Below are 16,447 nucleotides of genomic sequence, written 5' to 3'. Positions count from 1 at the left end.
CTCCTTATTTCTAACCTAAACTTCCCCTGTTTAAGTTTTAACCTGTTACCCCTTGTCCTGTCACTACAGTCCCTGATGAAGAGTCCCTCCCCAGCATCCCTATAGCCCCCTTCAGATACTGGAAGGCTGCTATGAGGTCTCCACGCAGCCTTCTCTTCTCCAGGCTGAACAGTCCCAACTTTCTCGGCTTGTCTTCATAAGGGAGGTGCTCCAGTCCCCGATCGTTCTCATGGCCCTCCTTTGGACTTATTCCAACAGTTCCATGTCCTTTTTATGTTGAGGACACCAGAACTGCACACAATGCTCCAGGTGAGGTCTCACAAGAGCAGAGTAGAGGGGCAGGATCACCTCCTTCAACCTGCTGGTCACGCTCCTTTTGATGCAGCCCAGGATACGGTTGCTTTCTGGGCTGTGAGCGCACACTGAAACCGGCTCATGTTAAGTTTTTTATCGACCAACACCCCCAAGTCCTTCTCCGCAGGGCTGTTCTGAATCTCTTCTCTGCCCAACCTATAGCTGTGCCTGGGATTGCTCTGACCCAGGTGTACTTGGCATAGTTAAACTTCATATGGTTGGCATCAGCCCACCGTACAAGTGTGTCAAGGTCCCTCTGGATGGCATTCCTTCCCTCCAGGGTATCAACCGAACCACACAGCTTGGTGTCATCGGCAAACTTGCTGAGGGCGCACTCAATCCCACTGTCCATGTCAGTGACAAAGATGTTGAACAAGACTGGTCCCAACACCAATCACTGAGGGGCACCGCTCATTACTGGTCTCCAGCTGGACATTGAGCCATTGACCACAACTCTTTGTTGTGTGTGGGCATTGAGCCAGTTCTTTATCCACTGAGTGGTCCATCCATCAAATTGATGTCTCTTCAATTTAGAGACAAGGATGTCATGTGGGACAGTGTCGAACGCTTTGCACAAGTCCAGGTAGATGACATCAACTGCTCTATCTTTGTCCATCAATTCCATTGCCCCATCATAGAAGACCCCCAAATTGGTCAGGAAGGATTTCCCTTATATATATATTTAGTATATACTTATTCAGAACTGTGTAGTCTTATTCCTGCAAATATTGTCTCAGATTAATTACTTTGGAGCACAGTTTATGTCACTTCAGAAACCACCTTCTGAAGTACTTAATGGGTCTTGAGGTAGTATGTGAATAACAAAAGCCAATTTATCTTGTCCTGAAAGACTGGTTGTTTCTAGGACCTTAAAAATCATGAAATTCTGATTGTCATCTTGGCATCTTTCCTGTCTCAGTCTTGTCCCGAAGTTTACAGTGGATGCCTTTGATTATGGCCTGAGAGCATGTTTGATACCATCTGAAAACTTTCTATCTTGTGTTTTTCAACTGTTATAGTCTCAACAGGTCATGAACTATCAATTGTCAACATCATGTTTGAAATCAGTATATTGAGAATGAGAAGGGCAACATGGGAGAGCAACATTTTCATAAAGGACTGGTGTTTTGGAGCTATGAAGGTTAGCAATGAGTGGTCACAAGATACTGCCTCTTTAAACCCCTTATTGGTCTTTGCAGCAAGCAGTTTGTCTTATTTCTATTGCTTGTTCTTAAAGTGTTGAGAGCAGTAAATCTCTAACCTGAGGCCAGTCTAATCTTTGTTTCTTGTAGATATTCATGTTTTGTTGGAGAATATATATTGGGTTTTGTGTGTTTATATTTCTGACTCAAACAAGACTTTAAAACAAAATTAATCTTACTTTGGAAGATTTTATGTATGTATTTTAAAAACCCCAACAACCTACACTTATAATAATGGAGGCTTTTCTTTCTATGATAGTGGCATTTTTCACTGAGTGCCAGACCAAAAGTCAGAAAGATTAGTTCTAATCCAGACCCTGGCATGTAGTTGCTATGAGGTCTTGGACTTTGGGTTTAGTTAGGGAGTATGCACTCATTAGTTTACTTAAATTTCATTGAAAGTGCTAGGGAGCCTTTGGTTGGAGACAGAAGTTATGTGGCAGGTAGTGATTGTGTTGAAGGGGTTAGTGTGACATTGATGGTTTGAATAAACTAATGGTTTGACCAGCTAGTCATGATTTTAATCCAATAGTTAATACAGATACAGCTTCCATGCTCTCATCTGGTTGTCTTTGGACATGTTTTTCTTAGTTTCCTACCTCCTAGAAATGTTAATGTATATCCTGGTGAAGTTGGGGGCGGGGTGGGGGGAGGCTTTTTATTTCAATAAAGGTGAATTGATGAATCTTAACAAAAGCCTGTGTTTGCAGCTGTAAGACATGGTTCAGTTTCAAGCAGCTGCCTGGTGTGTGTTATAGGTTTAAGAGCAAAAATGTGGTTTATTTATAACTTAGCATTTGCTTAGTGTTTTGGGACTTGTGTTGCAGTACAGATCCCTTGCATAACCACTGCTTGAGAAGCATCCTTTTATCTCATCAGTGTATTAGACAGAACCTCCTTATTGGATATGGGTCATGGGACCTGACGTGCTAAATAAGGTACTGCTAATATAGAGCTGTTGAGGGTGGTGTGGCAGGATGACTGCTGTGCTGGGTCACACAGTAGTGGCCACAGCTTCATTAATTAGCAGTCAACTGTGATAGTGCTCAGTTTTACCATGTGTCTTTAAGGTGCTGATTCAAAGTACATCACAGAAGCCTGTGAGGGAATACAGAAGTAAAGTTTAAATCTGAATCCCAGAGTACCATCGTCATTGCTTTACAACATGGATTTCTTAGTATGTTAGCAGTAGCACGAAATTAGTGTGCCACAGGGAAAACTGGTTCTGTGTGCACAGTGATCACAGCAAGATTAATTTCCTAGTGAAGAGTCAACTTTGTGAGCCCTTAGCAACCGAGCATTTAATCTCGAGTTTCTCTGTGATACTGATGCTGGCAGTGGAAGGGCACAAGCTGGCAGCTCTCTGCTTTAAAACAAAGGGAGTTCATGGGTGGCTGTCCTGCACTGTTTCGCTGAATTTATTCAGTAGTTTGTGGTGCCCTTCGTTTACTCCTATCAGTCCTCTGTTCTGACAGTTTAAGAGATGAGGGCTGGGCAGGGGTTGTGATGTTAGTTACATATTCTTGAAGGAGTGTGAGGGAGATCAGTTTGACATTTTTACTTTCCATGTGTGGTGTATAATATGACCAGCAGCCAGCTGCATTTTAATATGTATTTGTATGAATAAGCAAATAGCTTCTTCCTGTAGGAAGAATTCAGCATGCCTGTGAAGAGCAAATGCTTTTCAACGTTTCCAGAAACTATTCCTCTTCATACCTCAGTTACCCTTCTTGTATTCCAAACAAAATAACTAATGGATCAATAGTCTCTAGCAAGAGAGTTCTGAAAACTAATGCTTAATTAAAGTTCCATTAAAAAAGGCCAATAAAATGTTTTTCTGGTGTTTTGTTTTGTTTTGGATTTTTTGTAAGTAGCAAAAATAGAGCCTTAAAATTCCAAGGCATCTATTTAGGTATGGATAGTGCCTGAAATTATTATTTTAAAATGAAAATACTTCTTTTTGAACCCCAAAATATCTACTTTAAATGCACAGTGTAAGGTGGAAATAAAAGCGTAATTACTCATGAGGTATATATCATTTGTAGTTTTATATTAAACTGGCCTTAGGGGTGTTGCTTGTTTGCTGCATGAATTCCTCACCAGGCCGTATCCTGGGATTTGGCTGCAACAAGTGTCAAAGCAGATTCCCACCTTTCTCTCTCCATGTATTTTGTTGCTGTGCTGCTTTTCATAGAATCACAGAATAGTTTGGGTTGGAAGGGACCTTCAAAGATCATCTAGACCAACCCACCTGCAATGAGCAGGGCATCCTATTTCCAGGTCCAGTGGGAAGAGTTGTTCTCTTACCTATGCAGCTCACAGAAAACAGTCTAGGCAGACTCTAGATGTACACAGGCCATGTATACATCCCCTATGGTACCTTCTAGAGCTCAATGAGAAGTGTGTGGGGGGGGGGGAAGTGCAGGCCTGGCTACTAAATGTGGAAATTACTGGCTAGTTGATGTGTGCATTGGGTGGGCTGTTTCCTCCAGATTGTGTAGGACTGTTGGGGCCTGCATATCACAGCTTGGGCACATGCCCCCACCATTAGTGTTTGGTGGCAGAAACCTGGTCTATTATATGTAGCAAGTGCATTCCATAACCTGCTGAGGGGTTATACAACTAATGCACTTAATTGTATGTTGAAATAATGACTATCAGTATGCAGTTAAATGCAGTTAAATCTTGCATTTTAGGCTCCCAGTGGTCAGGAAAGATTTTCCCAGCCACAAATAGTACAACTGTTGTGTCCACGCTGTGTGAAATCACTTTTCTCTGAAAAACCAGGCAGGAAGTGTAAGTTCAGGAACTTTATTAGCTGTTTGCTCTTGCAGGGTGAGGTTCATCCTGCATCACCAGGATGAAATCTGCAGCTATTTGTAAGTTTACAATCAAAACAGCTATTTGAGCTATTTGTTTCCAGAAACTAAACTACAAAACAGAGTGCTGTTTGGGAGAAGAGCTATGTAGTTCACATCAGTGGGCTAATTATTATATACTTGCTCTTAAGATACTCAGTCAGGCCATGAATTTATACACATTTATTGCATTTTGCCTGGAAGGCTGCCCGTGATACTTACCAGGCACGACAAGACATAGATATTTCTCAAAAGTATGTTTGTAGTATAATTGGTTCTTAGAATGAAATCCTTACTTCCAGGTGCTGCTTGTGACTTGTCCAATAGCTTGACTGGATTTAGTATCAGTCTGCTTAGGTTTGTTTTGATCCTGTACTGCTGAAATGTGAGACAGAATTGGTCTGAAGAACTTTTTTCTCAGTCTCCTTATATAGGAATATAATATTTATGGATCTTGGAGCCATAATGGGTAAGATGCATTGAAATCCTCAGCTCCAAGAGACTAAATGAATGCCAAGAATTTCTCATGAGGTTGTCTCTATACTTTCACCTATTCTTATTGTAGTGTTGTGAATCTTCTGTGTTTTGGTTGACGTGAGCTCCTCAAGAAAATTAGAGAGGACTGTTGCAATGTTCTAAAGGTGTTTCAATACAGAATCTGTTAGGCCCAGAATTCTAAAGAAAATAAAAATTAATAGCTTGAGGAAGAGTGTTAAGGCTGAAGTCTAATGGCTGAAAAGCAATCATCGATTTACCATAAGCTAAGGGTATGGGCAGATGCTCAAGCTTGTATTTATTAGAAGGCTACACTCCAAATAAGATGAGCAGCAGCTGTTGTGGATGGAAATTAAAAGGTAGTGAACTTTAACCATTTTCTTGGCAGGCAGTGGTTGAGCCTAGTATTTTCACATGACTAAGTGTCCCCTAAAACACACTGACAGTGTCGCCCCTCAACAGAGATATACATTGAACTGAAGGACATCTCGGAGCAGGTTGGCTCTAGTATTTGTGTTGCTCTGTCACTAGTATTACAAGTCTGAGTGAAATTCCAGCTAAATGCAAGTAATTTTTGCTGTTGGATTCAGATGGACTTGCATTTTTACCACAAAAACCATTAACAGACTGCAAAAATTAGGTGGACATGAGATTTAATGCAAATCTAATCACAGAAGATCTGACAGGTGTCTGTATAGAACTAAAAAAAACATTCATTCTAGGATGTTGGAAAGTGTGTGTATTTTTTCTTTGGTATTCTAGAGAGTGGCTGGGCCCAATTTGCATGTCTTGAAAACAACAGACATGGCTGCAGGTCTCTGAGTGGCTTTTCACTGCAGTTCCAGACAGTAAGAAAAAGAGAAATAGAAGCAAAATCCAAGAGTTGACTTTTGATAGATGCAAAGAGACCAAACTTACTTAAAACTAAACTGGTACTTGATTTGCTTCCAATAGTAATCATTTTGCTTAATATGACTCAGCTATGTTAGTGTCACCCGCAAACATGTAAAATTCAAAAATGAAATTGTTGTTTAGTTAAGCAAATAAAAACATTGTTTGGGTTTCAAATTTAATGTTTTAATATTTAATCCAAAGGAAATTGGAGTTATTTGTTATTTTTCCTTTTAAAAACAGAATTTGTGGCACAAAAAGTCTGTGTTGGACTGGGGGAACACCTGTGGTATGAGATTTGTCTAAATGATCTTTTAACCATGTGCTGGCTGATCCCAGAGTCATTTCCAGCTTGGAAATGAACAGATGTTTTCAGCCCAGTGGAGCCATTGATGCTGGGCTTGTTCCTATTGACATGTGCAGTGGCACATGGCAAGTGCTAACAAATAACTGAGCTTTCCAACTGAGAGCCCAGAAGCAATATACACACAACAGTCTGCTGAAACTGCCTGTGGTCCCTGTTGTATCCTTGTGCTGGGCCATAAACAGAGATCACCTCTCTAGGATCCATGTCTGGTCTAAGTGGTGCTGCTTTGTATGTGTAAGTATGACTTCACTTTTCTCAAATGAAAGTGCCAGCATCAGCAGTGGAGCAGATGTTGAGACATGCGATAAAACAGCATAAACTGGCAGCCCTGTGCCTAATGCTCATGTGAAATGCCCAGTGCACTTTTGTGGTTTCCCTTCTTATTATGCAGGCCCAAACTTTGAAGATTAGACAAATGTGTGAAGGGACCTTTAAAATATGTGATTACTCTCTTTTGTTAATTATCTGGACTTGAGAGCCTTATAGTGTGGGACTTTCTTCTTCCACTTTAGCCACATGGGGAAGCTATAGAGAACTACTCTATACTGGTAGAGTGATAAATCGGTGACTTTAAATTGGTTGGGATTGCCAATTAATTATAGATTAATGGGGGCAGCTTGCAAAATGGTAAATGGTAAGCTTGGAGTTACTATAGAGTAAGAGATCTAATGAGTAATCCAAGTGAATGAAAGCACATTCCTTACTAAGAAGCTAAGAACAAACTTTCTGTTTGAGTAGCCTGGATAATTACTCAGTTCTTTCAGCCTTTTGAGATGTCACGTTGTTCCCGTTACTTGCCACAGTGTTAAAATTTGGCTAGGAGAAAGCTACATGGTGGACTGCTGTTGCAATGCCTGCTGGTTTTGTGCCTTTTCTGAAAAGCGTTGGTAGTGTATCAGAACAACTGGATTTCAACAGTGTCAGTGTGCCCTGTGTAGCTGGAATGGCAGCCCACAGGAGCTGTCAGGGCGGCACTAGTATGTGTTGGAAGTGTATTCATGCTGGAGTGTTTGCGTATCACAGAAGACTACATAACCCCTCTTTTTTCTCCCCAGTTTCTAAGTGAAGAGACAGCAGAGGAAAGGAGCATGGGTGGAGTCTTTTCATAACCATCCCAAACAGAGCAGCTCCTCCTCTTTCCTTCTGGCTGGAAGTACCATGTGCTGCACATCTGCAAGCTTTGGAAGAGGGTGGGCTTGACTGGGCTCTCCTGGGAGTTGGTACTGTTCTAGTCCTCCTCTACAGACTTTCTTCCAGCTAGTGGCGTTTGTCCTGTAGTCCTAAGTTGAAGATTTGACCAATGATCACGATTGATTTGAGGAGAGATTATGATGATTGTGCACAAGATCATTGGTCTCTTTTTTGGCTTGTCTAAACTTCTCTCTAGAAAGTAGGAGCTATACTTAGGAATAATGAGACAGTCTTTAGCTTGATGATTATGTGCTCTTTTTTTCCCCTAACAGCATTCTGCTTAATTTCAGCATACAGGATGATCCATAAGGGGATAGAATTATGGCTGCATGAGCAAGTTCAAATCTGCTTTTTCATAATTTGTGAATGGCTACATTTTTTCAAATCCAAATACTTTTTCTGGGATGGAGGGGTTTCCCTTTTTTTTTTTAATGTGATGTATTTGAAAACTTTACTGTAGATCCCTTTGTAAAAAGATGCAAAATTCAGTGTCCATTCTTCCTTGAAGTAAAAAGCTCTATCTTTTGTACCTCTTTACTTTTCTGGGTCTGGCATGGGAATGTTTAGATATAGGAATGAACTGGGAATCTGCAGTGTTAATATAATACATATCAAATGTACTTGACTTGTTAAGGAAATGAATTTGCAGTTTGTTTTCTTTATAGTATCTCTGCATTCATAAGATTTTGACAAACGTAATTTTTTTTACAAAAAAAAGGAAGTGTTTCCTATTCACTATGGAGAGCCAAATAAACGAATACTCTATCAAGATATCGTCTTAAATAAAAGTGGTATTAGGGATGTTCAGTTATGGGAAAATCCCTCCAATTTTGTTCAGCCTGGGACCTCTCCTGCAAGAGATTTTGTGGGCTTCCCCTTCAGAAGTGCAGGTTGCTGGATTTCTGAAGGAAGCAATTCTGACATACATGGCCAATAAAACTTTCTGAATGCAGTGTGTGGAGCTGGTTAAAATTCTCACTGAGAGGTTGAAACAAAACCAGTGGTCAGACTCGTCAGGCTGCTATCCTGGGGAGCCTACCCTAGTTTCGGTTCTCGGAGTGACTTGCAGTGGTAGAGATGAGCAATCGCATCATCTTCATGCTGATCCTCAGGGTGCTATCAGTGGTGTTAATCACAAAAGAGATTTGGCTGGTCTCATTCACAAGAGCTAAATCTAGCTACCTCCAAATCACACTTCTTTCTCTTTGAAAGCTTCTTGGGTAATGTCTGGTTACTCCTATTTCAGATGATTCCCTCTTTCCCTTTCTGTTTTTCTCAGTAGGTCTAGGAGCTCCTTAGGATTGCCCAGTAGGAACCTTAGTAGCCATCATTTGCATATGAACTTTAGAGCATGTAAGTATATTTATAGACTGAAAGAAGAACATTATTGAACAGAGGAAACAACATTCCGTTTCCTGATGTGTACTAGATTCAGAATAAAACAATAAAAAGCTCCAGCGTGTTGTAGAAGGAGAAAAAAACCACACAAAGCCCTTTTCATTTTCACCCCTTCCCCAGTCTGTTCTGCGTTTTCAGGTTGGATGCTTACTGCAGTTGAATATTGCCAAGGGTGAGGTGTCAACACATTGTCTTTGATTTGAGTGTTTCTGACCTTAAGGCTTTCTCCACCATACTGTTTATTCCTGTGGCTGTCCCCCTAGTGCACTGCCCTACCTGCTCAGTTTTGCCGACATAGCTATTCTTGGAGCTGTACTGTGACCTGCATCATGGAAGCCATCCTGCAGGATGCAGTGCAGGAAAAGGAAGATAATGCCAACTCAGTTTCCTGGTCCAGCTCTCAGTCATGGCCCATGTTGCAGATGCATGGCTATGGTATGGGCAGAGGAAGGAGCTGGGCAAGACTATGCAAAACCTGCCGTCTAGCAAATGGTTGTGTTTCCTCAAGTGAGGCCTATTGCATTTGCTTTGAATGCAAACTGGGTCTGAGCTGCTGTTGAGGGACTGTGTGGAAGAATCGTTAGTTAGCAGAACATGTCAGAATTGGGTTTGTACCTACTTGTAAGTACGTAATCTAGCGGTTTCAGTTAGTGCCTATATTTTGTACAGGGGCTTACAGCTTCATGATACTACTCCTCAGAATGTGAGCAAATGCAACAAATGCCTCCAAACTGGGTGGTTTTAAATTCAACTCCATTAGGGCACAAGTTAGTAGAAACTTCAGTGCAAAAGGCTTAAATGGAACCATCTTCCTACTCCCTAACCCCCGTTGCACCCACTGCGTTGTGAGATGTATTTTGTAAGACTGCTTAACTCGATGCTAAGAGTCATGATTTTCATGCGCAAGTGGAGTACAAATAATTTTTAAGGTTGTTCTTGGGGTTTTGTTTTGGTTTTGCTTTTTGTTTAGCTTGGAATGTATGTACAAACATGCTATGATTTAAGCTATGTTTTCCAAACTGTGTTCTATGTTTTGTGTTGTTTAAGCTGGACTTTATCTCCTTATTAGCAAGTTACAGCCAAAGTGTGGTAGCTGACAATAGAAGGTTTATCTAAACATTAACAAATTAACTGGGGCAGGATGTGTGCTGGGCAAGGGCAGCAGCAGGAACCTTTGCTCAGCTAGAGCGCATGACCAGACTTCTCAGCCTGCATGGTTCTGAGCATAACCTGTGAGCTGTGAAGCAGTTGCTTGCTGATGTCCCTACAGAGGAGGGGGTGAAAGAAACTGTAAGCAAAGGATATCTTCAAAAGCTTTGAGGAACGCTGGCGTGTGTAATACCCGTGCAAAGAACAGAGGAAAGCTGAGGGGATTGCGAGGCCAGTACAGCACTTTTCAAGCCCTTTGAAGGAGCTCAGTGAACTGGGTGCAGCTTACTTTGTCTCCTGCAGAGGAATGAAGAGCTGAGTCAGCTTTGTTGAGATCTGAACTGTGATCCCCCGCATTTTAAGCTGAGTTATGGGGCTGCAAACCTGACTCTGTACAGAAATCCAGCTGCAGAAATACGGTTCCCAGAAGATTGTGCTGTCCTCTTCATACATACAAGACACTACGTCAGTCATTTAGTCCCGTGGATGTTTCTGGGCTTTATACCACTTCAAAGCTTGCATTAGAAACCTTTTGGGACTATTGTTTTCTTTCTGTCATATCTCCTTTTCAAACTCATTCTGTTTAACTTTGGAAACTGTGCTCCTTCTACAGCCATCTCACCTTGAAAACACACCATAGAACAAACAGAATTACTGAATTCTCCCAGAACCAGCACTGCTCCTACTCACATGGCAACTCAGTATTCACCGTGTGCTCTCTGATCTCAGTTCCAAGAAGGGAAGGAGGGTGGGGGGTGTAATTTCAAAACAAACCCCTGGAACTGTTAACTAATTCCCTTGGATGAGAGCATGAGAGATGAAGCGTTTTGTCTACCAAACACTTAGTAGGATAGGTGTGGAAAGGACTGTATGGAAGAATTTCCACTTGGGTGGGGGTGGAATACCCAAAGGTTGGCCTCTCTACCTCCTGCCCATCTCTGTTGGTAGGGATGAGAGCCACATCACTGTTCTTTGCCTAAACTAAATCCTACAGGAATGCCAATGAGATACGTGCAGAAGAATAAAATCTCCATGCTCTAACTTTCCTGATGGAAATTGGAAGTGGTTTATGCTGCTACAGAAGTTGGGATTTTTTTTTTAAGGAAGTTTTGAATGTAACAAATGAGGTGGAGTGAATAGAAAGAATAAGTTTCTGCAAAATACCAGTATACGTTAAGACGTCTCTGTTGCTTGCATTAAGCCTAGAAAGAAGCATGAATCATAGTAATCCATTTAGGATATAGATATACACAGCCTATTACATCTGTTTTGAAGGTTTTGGTTGTGCTGCCCTCTTACTGTACATATCAACTATTTGTCTTTTTAATTCATTAGATCAGCTAACACATTAGTTATCTGCACCAGAATTTACTCACTTTTTGCCACTTTTTCTCTCTGGAAGGCTCCACTGAGTCCTTTGGAGACTTGACTCCCTCTATCTCCTTCCAGGTCCCACGTTATTCGTCCCACCTTTGTGAGCACCTTATGTCATGGTAACAGTCCCTTCTGCTGAGGCGGGTTGGACTCTGCTCCCTGTGGAGCTATCAGAAGAGCTGGCTGCAACTTTCTCCTTCAGTCCTGGTGGTGAGGAATGTTATCTGTAGAGCTGCCAGCTCCAGCAGGTCTGGCTTATCGGTCAGATGGTGTTGAATTGTAAAGCAAAATCCTGTTCACATGTGAATGTATTTCCAGCGTGAGAAAAAATCCCACATTTGGGCTGTGTTCTGGAGAGGCACATATTTCATATCCTACATGAAAGAACTTTAGTGTTGCTGGCCCTACTGTTGTGACTTCAGTTCCCTCAAAATCTAGAGATTAATTTAAAATAAAAGATTTTTTTTTTTTTTAAATCCAGCTGTATGTTTTTGTCATTGTTTTGTTTTCTAAACCCCCTCTGGGAAGGGGAGGGATTGTGTGTGTTAGCACTGTGCTGTCTCCCAGAGAAATGGTGAGGTTTTTAGTAAGAAATTCCCATCTCTACATCTGTTTGCCTGTCCTCTGAGGCCAATTCCCATCAGTTTTATTCCCATTTCCTAATTTGGCTGTATCCCTATTTACCTTCTATTCTCCAGGCCTGCAAATGCAGTTCTAGCAGGATTCTCAATTTCCTGAGTCTCACAAGAGAGGTGCACAGGACCTTTACCATTTTCTCAGGCCGAGTGTTTAAAACAATTGATTTGGGTAAAGTTCTTCACTAAAAATTGGGGTTTCTTTTAAAGTGTTGTAAAATGTCAACCCCAAATGAGCTATCAGGGAGCTGCCATTGCGAAGCAAGGCTGATATTTATTCCTTAGTTTTGTGGTGCTGGTAGGTGTAACAGTTGCTATCATGAGGCTGTCAGAGGTGCAGATTCACCAAATCCCTTCAGTGTATAATTTAAACACGTATAATTTTAGGCAAATGTTTTAGTATTTTGCTACCTTAGCAAATAGGATAAGATGAATAATTCAAGAACTGCAAGGGCCAGAAAAGAGACTCCCATTGATACTGAATGGATGTTGAATGAAGTCTCTGCTGTGTCAGGGAAAGTTTATCTGAGAAAAGTTTGCTGCTTAGTCTGACGTTAGCAGTATCACAACATTACAGATGAATGGAGCGTGTGTTTTTGTCTGTTTTAAAGCTGATAATTTCTTCATATGAATAATTAGATTGCTTTTGGCTGACTTACCTACCTGAGGAGGGTGATCACAGCGTAGGCCCTTTCTTTTTGCATACCCAGGCACATCATCTGGAAAATGTGAGAAAGCACTGGCCATGCTTTACAAGACAGGAAATAAAGCCTTGGAAATGGCTCTACAAAAGAAGTAAGTTCAATGTTATTATTCGGTATCAAGTGATGGTCAAGGGTCATGCTCTTGCTACATTCATATGTCTCCACTGTAAATACTTGACCAATACTAACAGTTCAGCCTGGGACTTCAGTATAAAGTTTGGTATGAGAAGCTTTTTCCATTACAATGATTTTTATTTTTATTTTTGGTGTTATTGTTAGTGACAGTCTAATTTGCCAGTGACTATTTCTGTTTAACAGTATGTTTTTATGTTACTTTTACAAATTATTTAGCATATAGTCTTGACAGTGGCTTTACAAAGTCTCTCATGATACCTTTTTCTAAGAAATTTTGTTTCTTAAATGCTATTCTCCAGTTTACATTTTTACAGCTACCAAAACTTGCACATCAGCAGTTTCCATTCTCACAGCTTGTCCTCTCCCATTCCAGTTGCCATGCACTGAGATGCATAAAACACAAGTGGAGATTTTGCCACAAGCAAACGTGGTGCCTTTTCCAAATGTGTTCATGGGTTTTGATGATCAAAATACTATCTGGATACCAGCCCATCTGGAATGTTAGACAACATGAATTAATTCTTGGAAGAGCCTTTCTAGCAAAGGTAGTCAGGAGCACAGTTCAAACCAGAAAATGGACAAACCCCTGAACCCTGTTGACAGAGCTTTCTTTGAAAATCTGCTCCCCACTCTGATCTTGGGTATCTTTCTCAAAAGTCTAGTGGTTTAAAGCAAGACCTGCATTCTTGCAGAAGTATGTATGTGAGCAGATGTCCGTGTGTAAATGCACTGTAACTTTACAGCTTCCTATTATGAACAGCAAACATCAATGCAGCCATTTGGAGTTCTTTCAACCATGTTTTAGATAACTTTGTTTTGCTTCTCACAGAGAACTAATCTTGGAAGGCTAGAACTTCTGTGCAGAGCAGTTGGAATTAATTATATACTGGAACCAGAGCTGATTTGGTTGCATCCTCCAACATGACCAATCCTCAGTAAGTACTATGTGAGGATAGTTACAGTTTACCTTAAATAAAAGGGAATAGGTTGCTACTTGTAGGAGAATGACGTTGTGACATCACAAGGGTTCTATCAATATTACTGGAAGGAGAAGTTGATATTTTGAGGAGGTGTAGGAGGTGATCAGTTGTTTAAAGAGTGAATTGGCAGAAAAGCCGTGAATGCTGAAAACATGTCTGATGTGTTATTAACAGCCAGTGGCTGGGAACTACTATGTCATGTTACTGTCAGATGTTTGCCTTTTTTCTTTACTGCCACCAGACCTTGTCCCAAAACTGTTTCCAACTCAAGTGTGTTGATTTGGTTTGTTTTTCTTTTCCGTCAGATCAGACACTGTCTGTCATTTAGTCTGTCTAAGGATGCAGAATCTAAATACTTTTGGGAGAGGGAAGGCTGCACCAACCCTTTTTCCTTTATAATACTGGAAATTGGTTCATTGTATTCTCTTCTGTGCAAAACTGAACCTGCTTGGACTTGTAAGAGTAAATGTCCACAGGATGGCACTAAAGGTGAAAATCAAAGAAAGAAAATTCCTGCTAAAATTAGCTCTTCCCTCTGGGCTTCTGATTCAGGTTGTTGACAGAGCAATACTGTTCTGTTGGAAATGAATCTATTTACTTTCCATTATTAGTTAGACTAACAAGAACATAAAGTAAGCCTTTAGGTTGTTCAAATAGTACCTTTTTCTACCTCTACTTTCTGCCATACTATGACCCAGTTGCAGCATTTCCCTGCCAAATATAGCAGCGTTTTCTGATTTTTAAAATTACTTTCTTGTGTAATGCTGGCAGCAGTTAGCTCCTTTGAATTTAGGAATCATGTTTTCTGCCCCAGAGGGTTAGTCTAATGGTGAGGCTCTGACCAACAGAATCTGTAGCGCTTTCACATAGAATTTTAGTTCCTTCACCCACATCTTTAGACTTACAAGTTGTATGAGTTAAGAAATTCTGTAAATTTTTTTTTTTTTTTTTTTTTTTTTTTAATTTTTTTTTGGGAAAAAAACCCACACCAAAATAGCTGTTAATCAGGTTTCTTTAATAGCTGGAAGATTTTAATAAGCTTCTCTAAACCAAAATCATCAATATAACTTCTCCAGTCATATAGCAGAGGGAAGTTAGTGCCAGGCACTTTTTCAGTATAGCCTTAAGGAAAGAGAGTATCTTCACTCCTGCTGCAGAAAACCTGAGACAAGGAGCCTTAGATTTCTTTAGAAGTTAGCAAGCTCTCCTGGATGAAAGCTGGAGAAGTTTATGCTTGCACCTACTGTGAATCAAATGGAGCTAGCAGCTTGACATGCAAGCTGTCTCCTATAACAAAGCCATCTTTCACATGCACTAGATAATAAGTTGCCATCCATCAAAACTATTTTAATATTGACCCACAGTGGAAGAGGGGTCAAACTGCATCCGCTAATGAACAGTTGCTTTGTATGAAATGATTAATAAGCTGAGCTGCTCATTGCTCACTGATGTAACTCACAGAGCAGTGAGGATTTAGTTGGCACAGTTACATGCCAGCCTTCTGTTTTGCACAAATATTTTATTTGGATTCATGAAGACAAATGTGGAGAGATTTGGTTTGTCCTCTCAATGAGGACACCTTCCTCCGTGTCTTGGCAAAGGCCTTTTAAGTTGCTGGCTTTTAAGGATTCTGTGAGTTGTTGTTCTAAGTTATTTTTATTTGCTTGCTTATTTACATTCATTTATATTTATATCTGTGGAGAGAGAGAGGGTTGGTTTTATTTTGCCTATTACATTTTCAGGTCTACAATAGAAGGTGGTGTTTCGGAAGTTGAAATAATTTCACAACAAGTAGAAGAAGAGACCAAAAGCATTGCCCCTGTACAGCTTGTTAATTTTGCTTATCGAGATCTACCTTTAGCTGCACTTGATCTGTCTGTGGCTGGGTCCCAGCTTTTGTCAAATTTGGATGAGGAGTACCAAAGAGAAGGGTGAGTACAAATGACATGATTTTGTTTCATAGTTTTATGTTATGTGAATTTCATGGCTTTGTACAAAAGAAAACCTTGAGCTGGAGAGGTGCAGCCAGTTGTCCTCAAACTCTTCCGTCCTGTTACAACAGTTTTAAGAGGAGAACTTTTCTAATCTAACTAATTGTGCTGGTTTGGGGCTCTTTACACTTTTAAGTGATTCATAGTTGCTATTTGATCACAGTCTGGAAGTCTTCAGGGAAAACAAGACCAGGCATCTACCCACCTGGCAGGCAGAATGGCCTGCTGAAGGCTCTTTGTGAAAAGGGTTTTCAGGGGGAATTGCAGGCTGACCAAGTTGGCTGCTGTGGTTCTTGCACATAGTTGCGCATCTCTTGACTGAGAGATAATGACATAGTACTGCTGATTCCTGGACAGACTGTATACTTTTCACAGAGTGATTTGAATAGCTTGCTTGTGTGAGAATATTGTCTTTGATAATGTGTATGCAAACTACTCCTGTTTTCACAGAACAAGTAACTGTATTTAACATGAAGAAGAGACTTTCAGGGGGTCTTGTAAGAGACTCTTTTCCTCACCAGAAAAAGAATAGTATATTACTGATCTCCATGATGTTTAGGACAAGAAGAAGCTTGAATTGCAGCAAAAGAGAAAAATGAGGGTAGTGAAGTGCTGGGATAGACAAACTGGTATGGGAGGAGGGAAATGGAGTTGCAGTTGCTAGGTGTTGTGAAGATGTGTTTGTCAGGAATGATAACACTCTAGTTTAACATCCCTTGGGAC

General features: G+C 40.7%; 2 protein-coding genes across 6 annotated transcripts in view; one reads left to right on the top strand and one right to left on the bottom strand.

The window, feature by feature from the left end:
* The window catches only part of NRG4 (neuregulin 4), a 49,375-nt gene extending 37,965 nt beyond the window's left edge, over nucleotides 1–11,410 (bottom strand). Inside the window, exon 1 of one of the 2 annotated variants that reach the window (XM_062612254.1) lies at nucleotides 11,282–11,410. The gene's annotated coding sequence lies outside the window, so the exon portion shown is untranslated. The remainder of the gene's footprint in view (nucleotides 1–11,281) is intronic. The other variant, XM_062612259.1, reaches the window with a different exon arrangement.
* Nucleotides 1–16,447, top strand: part of TMEM266 (transmembrane protein 266) — an 86,854-nt gene that overhangs the window by 13,735 nt on the left and 56,672 nt on the right. For 2 of the 4 annotated variants that reach the window (XM_062612245.1, XM_062612242.1), the window contains exons 1-4: nucleotides 11,355–11,489; nucleotides 12,625–12,709; nucleotides 13,583–13,688; nucleotides 15,476–15,664. In XM_062612245.1, the coding sequence (XP_062468229.1) occupies nucleotides 13,675–13,688; nucleotides 15,476–15,664 (203 nt within the window). In that variant the 5' untranslated portion in view covers nucleotides 11,355–11,489; nucleotides 12,625–12,709; nucleotides 13,583–13,674. Of the gene's footprint in view, nucleotides 1–11,354; nucleotides 11,528–12,624; nucleotides 12,710–13,582; nucleotides 13,689–15,475; nucleotides 15,665–16,447 lie in introns of those variants that run through there. The other 2 variants (XM_062612243.1, XM_062612244.1) reach the window with 2 other exon arrangements.

The sequence above is a fragment of the Pezoporus occidentalis genome, unplaced genomic scaffold (genome assembly GCF_034315485.1).
Source record: "Pezoporus occidentalis ecotype Australia unplaced genomic scaffold, CSIRO_AGI_Poc_V1 ctg159, whole genome shotgun sequence".
NCBI lineage: Eukaryota > Metazoa > Chordata > Aves > Psittaciformes > Psittacidae > Pezoporus > Pezoporus occidentalis.
This window is presented reverse-complemented; position numbering and strand designations above follow the sequence as displayed.